The sequence below is a fragment of the Centropristis striata genome, chromosome 22 (assembly GCF_030273125.1).
Source record: "Centropristis striata isolate RG_2023a ecotype Rhode Island chromosome 22, C.striata_1.0, whole genome shotgun sequence".
NCBI lineage: Eukaryota > Metazoa > Chordata > Actinopteri > Perciformes > Serranidae > Centropristis > Centropristis striata.
The window spans coordinates 30810924-30820923 of NC_081538.1; the positions used below are offsets into that span (position 1 = coordinate 30810924).

Below are 10000 nucleotides of genomic sequence, written 5' to 3' on the forward strand. Positions count from 1 at the left end.
TCTGTCTCTCTGTCTGTCTGTCTGTCTGTCTGTCTGTCTGCCTGTCTGCCTGTCTGTCTGTCTCTCTGTCTGTCTGTCTGCCTGTCTGTGGAGATATTATATATTAAATATTATATATTAGAGTATGATCTGTGTCCATGTGTCGTGTTGATGCTGATCTCAGATAGATGAGATGACGTGTTGGTTATTGGAGACGTTCATGGAGAAATGTGAGGATTAAAGCTGCAACATGCTGAAGAATCAACAACAACAACACCATGTCAACAACACAGAGACAAACAACACACACACAGTCACACACTGTGGTTCTGGGCTGGATCCAAATGGCCCAAAAAATATTAAGATGATGTAAATTAAATTTTTAAATATTTCAATATCACCTGTAAAATCTGAAAGAATATTAAAATGTAAAACAATTGAAAATAATATTAAAATATTGTCAATTATTTTTTTAAAATATTGCCTTTAAATATATATTCAAACATAAACAAAATTAGAATTTTTTAAATATTGTAAAAAACATTTGAAAAAAATTGGAAATATTGTAATAAAAATGTGAAAGATTAATATTAATATATATAAATTAAATAATTAATAAATTAATTAAAAATGTTAAAATATCTTCAATAAAATTAGAACCTTATTAAAATAGCCTAAATATAATTGCAAAAAGTATAAAAAAAATATTGGGGGGAAGAAAATCAAAAATGAATATTAAAATAATTTCAATAAAAATGTAAAACAAAAATAACAAAATGTCATCAATAAAATGTTAAAACAAATATTAAAATATCGTAAATACAATTCAAAGAAATATATGAAAAAAATATTGTGAGAGAATATGAAAAATGTAAATAAATATTAAAATATCGTCAATAAAAATTGGAAATTATTTAATTACTCATCTTTATTATATAACTAAATAAAGATGCTTTTTAAATACAGAAATATCAATTAATGTAACATTTTATCAATTAATTAATGCCTACATTAATGTTTAATATCGGTTGTGGTATATTTAATACCATATTAAATAATTTATCATTATTTTTTTTAAACGCCTGCAACCAAGACAGAACTTAATGTTCCTTTTCTTTTCCTGTTTAATTCATTAAAATCAGTTATTCATATATTTATCTCTGCTGTCGTCCAGTGTTTGACATTTGTATGTGAGATGTGTGTGTGTGTGTGTGTGTGTGTGTGTGTGTGTGTATGTATGTGTGTGTGTGTGTGTGTGTGTGTGTGTGACTCACAGCTCCTCCAGGAAGTGCAGGTTGCTCAGCGCTCCACTGGACAACACGGTCAGATTATTCATACTGAGATCACTGAAACACAGAGAGAGAGAGACGTTAATGGGAGCGAGACGTGTTCATATATAAAATATAAATCAATAATCAATAGAAGTGGAATCAGAACAATCACAACGACTCAAACAGAATAACACAGTTAGAATGACAGAAACCAGGAATTCTGTAATAAATTATGCCTTAAAAATTGGAATAAAATGGAATTTATATATAAACAATTTGCACTCAAAAGTGTCCACAAGTGTCACAAATGTTGTAATGTTAAATAATGACAAAAAAGGTCCAAAAAAGATGTAAAATGGCCCAAATAAGGAGACAACATTTCCAAAAGAGACACAAAATTACCACCAAAGATGTAAAATTACCAAAAAAGACATAAAAAAAGACACAAAAGATGAAAAAAAGACACAAAATTACAAGAAATTACTAAAATAGAGATTAAACGACCCACAAAAACACATAAAATGATCAAAACAAATAAGTAAAATGACAAAAAAGGTCCAAAAAAGATGTAAAAATTTCCAACATTTCCAAAAGAGACACAAAATTACCACCAAAGATGTAAAATTACCAAAAAAGACACAAAAGATGAAAAAAAGACACAAAATTACAAGAAATTACCGAAATAGACATAAAACGACCTACAAAAACACATAAAATGATCAAAACGAATAAGTAAAATGACAAAAAAGGTCCAAAAAAGATGTAAAAATTTCCAACATTTCCAAAAGAGACACAAAATTACCACCAAAGACGTAAAATTACCAAAAAAGACACACAGAAAAAGACGGAAAAAAAGACACAAAATTACAAAAAATTACCAAAATAGACATAAAATGACCTACAAAAACATTCCAATGTAATGTTTTCTACAGGATGTGGTTGGTGCGGATGGTTTATTTTGGGTGAAAGTTTAACTGAGATTTGTAGAATAAAGTGATTATAATGAAAAATCACAACTTTTAGTTAAGATTTGATTATTTTTCCTGACAAAGACGTTCGTCATGAATAATTAATTCATGGACCTTTGTTTATATAAAAACAATATTTTCTGTTTTTATAGTTTCTGTCTGTAATAAATGATGTAATTTTGGTGATTAAAAAAATTAAAATAAAACATGCCGATAATAGGCTGAAGGTTTGTGGGTTTCAGAGCTGAACGTACTTTATTCTAAGCTTAGATTTGGTTATTTTTCCTGAATGAAGCTTTCATCACACATGATGCATTCAAGTACCGTTGGAAGTATGAAAATCTGACAATTTTTTCTAATTTGACAGTTTCTGGTTGTGGTTAACGGTTTAATTTTGGCAATTTTTTTTAAAGAACACATGCATCTTAAAGTGATGTCACTGGCCGGTTGTTGGGTTCAGAGGTTAACATGATGTCAACATGTAAACAAAGACTCTCCTGGTCTGTAGATCGATTCATCTGACAATAAAAACCTCAGAAATTAATAAAAGAATAATTACTCAGAAACAGACAAACTTCAAACTATTAAACTCTTTCATAAGCAGTTAAAAACTCCTCGAAGCTGCTTTAAAATATGCGAGAACACGAAGAAAACATTACAGAGTCAATGAACAACTCACACACACACACACACACACACACACACACACACACACACACACACACACACTCTAAATGTACATAAATATATATTTTCAGTAGGAAGCTGATGAATGTGTGTGTGTGTAAAAGCCATAAAAACCAATCAGCCGAATCTCTGTTAGTCTGAGTGAAGGAACACAGTGTGTGTGTGTGTGTGTGTGTGTGTGTGTGTGTGTGTGTGTGTGCTGCCTGTTGTAAAGCTACACACACATTAACTTTATGGAGTGTTGAGAAAGTTTCTTAACAACCAGAGTATTCAACCAGCAGACACACCCTCAGAGTGTGTGTGTGTGTGTGTGTGTGTGTGTGTGTGTGAGGCACACAGAGACAGCCTGTCTCCGTGGCGACCCTCCCGCTGCAGGTCGTTGCCGTGCCGATAGCGATCAGACGACACAAAGGGCAGAATGGTGTCGTGGGTCAGATAAGGAGAGGAAGGAGAGGAAGAGGCTCTCGGCCAATCAGAAACAACGATGTCACCTTGTTTTCCCTCCACCTGAGATCACCTCCACAGTCTCTTTCAGACTCCGATGTGAAAACAGGCCTGGAAACTCTCTGACAACATCTACAGGAGTTTATTCACAGCTTTATCTACTGCAGATTCAGATTATTATCACAATATAAAATCATGTTTTATTGTTGTAGATCCTGTTTGGATCCATCTAGAATAAAAACTGAAACAGTGAAATCATTCGTTCTTCATGCAGCAGAAAGATTAAGCTTCTGTCTTTCACGCCATCATGTTTCCTGCTCGCTGTGACATCATCACGTCAAGCAACAAGCGGGCAAAAACAGGCGATAAAGGCCACAGGAGGTGTTTGTTCTATGCATGTTTCTGTTCCAAAATGAAACCTGTAACAGCTACAGGTTTCATTCTTCATGCAGCAGAAAGTTGAGGTTTCTGTCTTTAATGGCGCCACGTTACCTGCTCGCTATGACATCATTTCTTAAAGCAACAAGCGATTCAAAAAACACGCTGTTACAACACATGATAAAGGCTGCAGAAGTTGTATGTTTTTTGCATGTTTCTGTTTAAATTGTTCTTAAATAAAAAAACATTACAGCATTTATGATAAAGTTTCTGTCTGTCACGCCGTCATGTTGTCTGCTCGCTATGACATCATCACGTTAAGCAACAAGCAGCCCAAAAGTCACGCTGACACGACGTGATAAAGTACCCGGAAAATAGCTTTTTTTGTTGCATTCTTTTGTTTAAAATTGATCCAAAAATTTAAAAAAATGACATAATAACAGTGACATCACAGTGATGTCACTGCGCTACACTGTGATGTCACTACGTTACACTGTGATGTCACTGTGTTACACTGTGATGTCACTGCGTTACACTGTGATGTCACTGTTACACTGTGATGTCACTGTGTTACACTGTGATGTCACTGCGTTACACTGTGATGTCACTACGTTACACTGTGATGTTACTGCGTTACACTGTGATGTCACTGCGTTACACTGTGATGTCACTGCATTACACTGTGATGTCACTACGTTTCACTGTGATGTCACTGCATTACACTGTGATGTCACTACGTTACACTGTGATGTCACTACGTTACACTGTGATGTCACTGCGCTACACTGTGATGTCACTGCGTTACACTGTGATGTCACTACGTTACACTGTGATGTCACTGCATTACACTGTGATGTCACTACGTTTCACTGTGATGTCACTGCATTACACTGTGATGTCACTACTTTACACTGTGATGTCACTACGTTACACTGTGATGTCACTGCGCTACACTGTGATGTCACTGCGTTACACTGTGGCTGCTGGAGGTCATTTTTCTTTGCATGTTTCTGTTTAAATGGATCTAAAATTCAACCTGTTGCAGCTACAGTTTTCATTATTTTGCAGCAGAAAGTGAAGCTTCTGTCCTTCACGCCATCATGTCATCTGCTCGTGATGATGTCATCCCGTCAGGTGACAAACGATCCAAAATACACGACGACATCACGCGGGAGATTGTGCTTTTTCCTTTTCTGCATATTTCTGTTTCAGTCGATCTATTTTAAACCCATAACAGCTCCATCATTCATTGTTGTTGCAGCAGAGAGATAAGACTTGTGTCTTCTGTCTTCAGAAACGGCAGAACGACTCGTTTCTCTGTCAGAGTTTGATCCGTTCGGTCCGATAAATCTAAAAAATCTAGAAGATTAAATCTTTTTATTCATTCAAGGAAGCAGAAGTCTTTAATGTGCGGGAACAGCAGCTGCAGAGATCCAGTCGGGGTTTTCACACACGGAAGAAGAACTTTGTTGGCTTCATGCACCACTGAGCAGCTTTCATAGGAATGAACAGAGCCCTTTATAGATCAGTGGGGATGAGTCAGTGATGAGTCACGTCCTGTCTGAGAGTCAGGTGAGTTCACTTCCTGCTGCGCCTCTTTAACACGCCGGCAGCTCTCAGATCAGATTATAGAAGAGTCGATATGAGACGTTTATTAAAGGACATCCTGACACACAGAAATGACTTTTATTCTGATAAATCAGGAGAAAATTAACTTCTCTCAGCTCACTCTGACAGATCTGACAGCACAGAAAGCATAAATTACATTTTAATTAAACCCCCAGACCGCTCTACTACAAAGTTAATTCTACTTTTTCAAACACTGTTTTGTTTACATTTTATTTATGACATTTTAATATTACTTTTTACATTTTATTGAGAATATTTCATTAGGGTTATATATTTTATATTTTTTCACATTTGATTTAAGCTCTATTAATACTTTTCTAATGTTAATAAAGAAATGTCAATATTTTTTGTTTATTATTTTATTTTATTTCTTTATATTTTTTATATATTAATAATCTTTCAAATTTTATTAACATTATTTAAAAAAAAATCTAATTCTATTCATGTTTTGATATTTTTATTTTTTATTATATTAACTTTTTCAAGGACTTTTTCTTATGAAATACGTTTCATATTTTATTTCCAATGTTTTAATATATTTTCACATTTCATAGACAATACTTAAATCTTTTGAGGCCGTTTGGATTCAGCAGGACATTTTTTTTATAAACAAAATGTTTTATATTTTCTCACATTTCATTTAAGCTATTTAATGATGTTCTAATGTTATTGAATATATTTTTAACAATTTTTATTCATTATGATATTGTATTTATTCATATTTATTAATATTTTAACAATTAATTCAATATTAATAATGAATCTTAATAATAGTAATAATATTTACATTTTTATTTACATTATTTTATTCACGTTTCACAATTTCACATTTTTGGGTGATATTTCAATATTTTTTTACATTTTACACAGTCAAAACTCAATGACAAATCATTAGAGCTGCAGCAACGACTTCACTAACTGATTCATCATTAACGGAAAGTTTTGTGCAAAAAATGCGGCTGTTATCATACGATGTCATCGTGTATTTTGGATCGTTTGTCACCTGACGGGATGACATCATCACGAGCAGATAACATGATGGCGTGAAGGACAGAAGCTTCACTTTCTGCTGCAAAATAATGAAAACTGTAGCTGCAACAGGTTGAATTTTAGATCCATTTAAACAGAAACATGCAAAGAAAAATGACCTCCAGCAGCCACAGTGTAACACGGTGACATCACAGTGTAACGCAGTGACATCACAGTGTAACTCAGTGACATCACAATGTGACTTAGTGACATCACAGTGTAACGCAGTGACATCACAGTGTAACACAGTGACATCACAGTGTAACTCAGTGACATCACAATGTGACTTAGTGACATCACAGTGTAACTCAGTGACATCACAGTGTAACTCAGTGACATCACAGTGTAACTCAGTGACATCACAGTGTGACTTAGTGACATCACAGTGTAACCCAGTGACATCACAGTGTGACTTAGTGACATCACAGTGTGACTTAGTGACATCACAGTGTGACGCAGTGACATCACAGTGTGACTCAGTGACATCACAGTGTAACAGTGACATCACAGTGTAACGCAGTGACATCACAGTGTAACGCAGTGACATCACAGCGTAGCACAGTGACATCACAGTGTAACAGTGACATCACAGTGTGACTTAGTGACATCACAGTGTGACGCAGTGACATCACAGTGTAACAGTGACATTACAGTGTGACTCAGTGACATCACAGTGTGACTTAGTGACATCACAGTGTAACGCAGTGACATCACAGTGTAACGCAGTGACATCACAGCGTAGCACAGTGACATCACAGTGTAACAGTGACATCACAGTGTGACTTAGTGACATCACAGTGTGACGCAGTGACATCACAGTGTGACGCAGTGACATCACAGTGTGACTCAGTGACATCACAGTGTAACAGTGACATCACAGTGTAATACAGTGACATCACAGTGTAACGCAGTGACACATTAAACTGAAAATCTTGACAAAACAAGACATGTAAGGACAATTTTCTGACATTTTATGGAGCAAAAAGATGATTAAAATGTGGAAATCAGAGACAGAGTGGTGATAATGTTTGTAACAGGTGATTCTGCATGAAGACGACTTTAAGTCAAAGTTTTATTTTGAGGCTCTACTCTTGTTCTAGTACTCTGTGGTACTACAGCAGAAACTCTGGTTCATTCATTCTTTCTGTTTCCTTCCAGTAACTTCCACTCCGTCGTGTTTCTCACTCAGGTGTGTGTGTTGACTCTCAGCGCCTCTTTGAAGGAGTGTGTGTTTATGTGTTTGTGTGTGTATGTGTGTGTGTGTGTGTGTGAGTGTGTGTGTGTGTGTGTGTGTGGTTATGAGTGGCTGCTTTGTCAGACTACATGTTTTTAAGTGTTGAATGATGAGTGTGTGTGTGTGTGTGCGTGCATGAGTGTGCGTGAGTGTGTCTGTGTGTGTGTGTGTGTGTGTGTGTGTGTGTGTGTGTGTGTGTGTGAACAGAGAGTCTCTGTGTTTTATTTCTCTTTAATGAGTCGTTGGTTCTGTTTATTTTACTAATATTTGACTGTTTCTATCAGAATGTAGATTCTGTTTCCGTTCTTTCTCCCAAAGCTCTAATTATTTATAATATTTTGTCTTTTTTATCATTTATTTCTCACTTTATTAACCCTCGAAGTTGAAACGGTGTGTTTTCTGTCAAATAAATCACCCAAAATCCAGCTTTTATCGTAGAAAGAAACTGTAAAAACAGACATTATTGTCAGAGTTTCAAAGTTTCCGTTATAAAAAGCGACCAAAACTTACAAAAAGCTGAGAGGAGAGGACAAGAGAGGCTGTTTACACAGAGCAGAGAGGAGAGGACAGGAGAGGCTGGTGTGGACTGTAATGATGAAGATGAAGATGAAGATAGACGTTGTTTTGCTCTCACAATAAGGAAACTCTCTCCTCTGATTGGCTGATAAACTCATGATGTCATATGACCTCATGTGTTTACATGATGCTCCGATTATTCTGTTTCTCTCACAGCAGAGCTTTTATTTTGAAAGAGCCTCAGATCTCAGATACTCGTCAGTGTTTGTGTTCATCTTTTACAAATTAAGTTAAAAAATGAATGTTTGAAAAATAGTCCTGATATTAAAAAGAAAAGTTGCAACATTTTGATAGTTAAGTACAAACTTTGAGAGATTTATAATATTTAGACACTTAATTTAATTTAATTTAAGTAAAATAAAAGAAAAAGAATCAGCAATATTTTCATGGTTGGATGTGTAGATAATTTTAGATTGAAGCTGAAATATTTTATGAATAAAGTAAGAAAAAAATAGAATAAGTTAACATTAATATATTAAAGTAACAATATTTTAAATTATAAAGTCAAAATGTTTTACCCAAAAAGTGTGAAAACAACGTCAAACTTTTACTAGTAAAAATGTCAAAATATTGAAGTTGCAGTATTTAGAAAACAGAAAATAATATTATTTTTTTCCCCCAAAAAAATGGAGTTATAATGTACCTTATAATGTAAGATTTCAAACAAATTAAATATAATGTAGCACACACACAAAAAAAGCATAAAAGATGATATAATATTATTTAATTATATAATTTAACCTTGTTATTTTTGGACATTTTCTAGTTTAAGTCAGAGAAAAAAACTACAAGAAAAATGTCATAATATTTTGATTCACAAGATTCCGGAGACAAAATGTTTATGGAGAGTAAAAAAAGTCAAGAAAAAAAGTCAAATGTTTGTTATTTTTGGACGTTTTCCAGTTTAAGTCACTGAAGAAGAAAAACGACAGAAGGATGAAAGAGAAGATGAATACATTAACCGTGTGTGTGTGTGCGTGTGTGTGCGTGCGTGCGTGCGTGCGTGCGTGCGTGCGTGTGTGTGTGTGTGTGTGTGTGTGTGTGTGTGTGTGTGTGTGTGTGTGTGTGTGTGTGTGTGTGTGTGTGTGTGTGTGTGTGTTTGAGGCCTCTCTGCTTTTCTTTTTGTCTTTCTTTCAGTGTTTTTCAGGAGCGGGGGGGCAGCAGGGGGGTCGGGGGGGCTCTAGGGGGGCCCCCCGGAGCGACAGCGGGGGGTTTATCAGCGACCTGATCCGGCTGCAAACAAACAGACTGAAACTGTAAAAGTTTGTTATAATGAGTCAGTTTCTCTGATCGTCTGAAGGTAAATTATGGTTTATTACAGTTGTTATGCACTTTATGTGTTTTTATTCACACTGTTCACTGACCCTTATTTGTTTCACTGCACTAATATTTTTATACTGTATATTCATATTTATTCTGCACTGGAATACTACTCCTTAATACATACTCCTTCTTTAGACACTTTATTTTTTATTTTTTATTGTATTTTATTGGTTGAAGTATGTCTAGATATGTCTGTCTATCTAAATCAGTCTGAGGTCCATAGAAACAAACTTCTTCTGACAGGTTTAAATCATTCTCAGGCTCAGTTGTGTCTCATAAGCTTTTGCAGCAATTTTTGGGTTGATATCTTTTATTTCACTTATTTGGTGCTAAATTTGATCATTTTTTCAGCTTGAAAATCAATAAAAATGCTGGAAAATCCCTCCAGAATCCCTCACAAAATGACCAAAAAAAGACACAAAATGACCAAAAAAAAGACACAAAATGACCAAAAAAAAGACACAAAATGACCAAAATAAGAC

The 10000-nt window shown here is 34.8% G+C and overlaps 1 protein-coding gene across 1 annotated transcript in view; it reads right to left on the bottom strand.

The window, feature by feature from the left end:
* Positions 1–10000, bottom strand: part of LOC131960682 (leucine-rich repeat-containing G-protein coupled receptor 5A-like) — a 49905-nt gene that overhangs the window by 32171 nt on the left and 7734 nt on the right. Inside the window, exon 2 of the mRNA XM_059325947.1 lies at positions 1254–1325. Coding sequence (XP_059181930.1) covers positions 1254–1325 — 72 coding nt within the window. The remainder of the gene's footprint in view (positions 1–1253; positions 1326–10000) is intronic.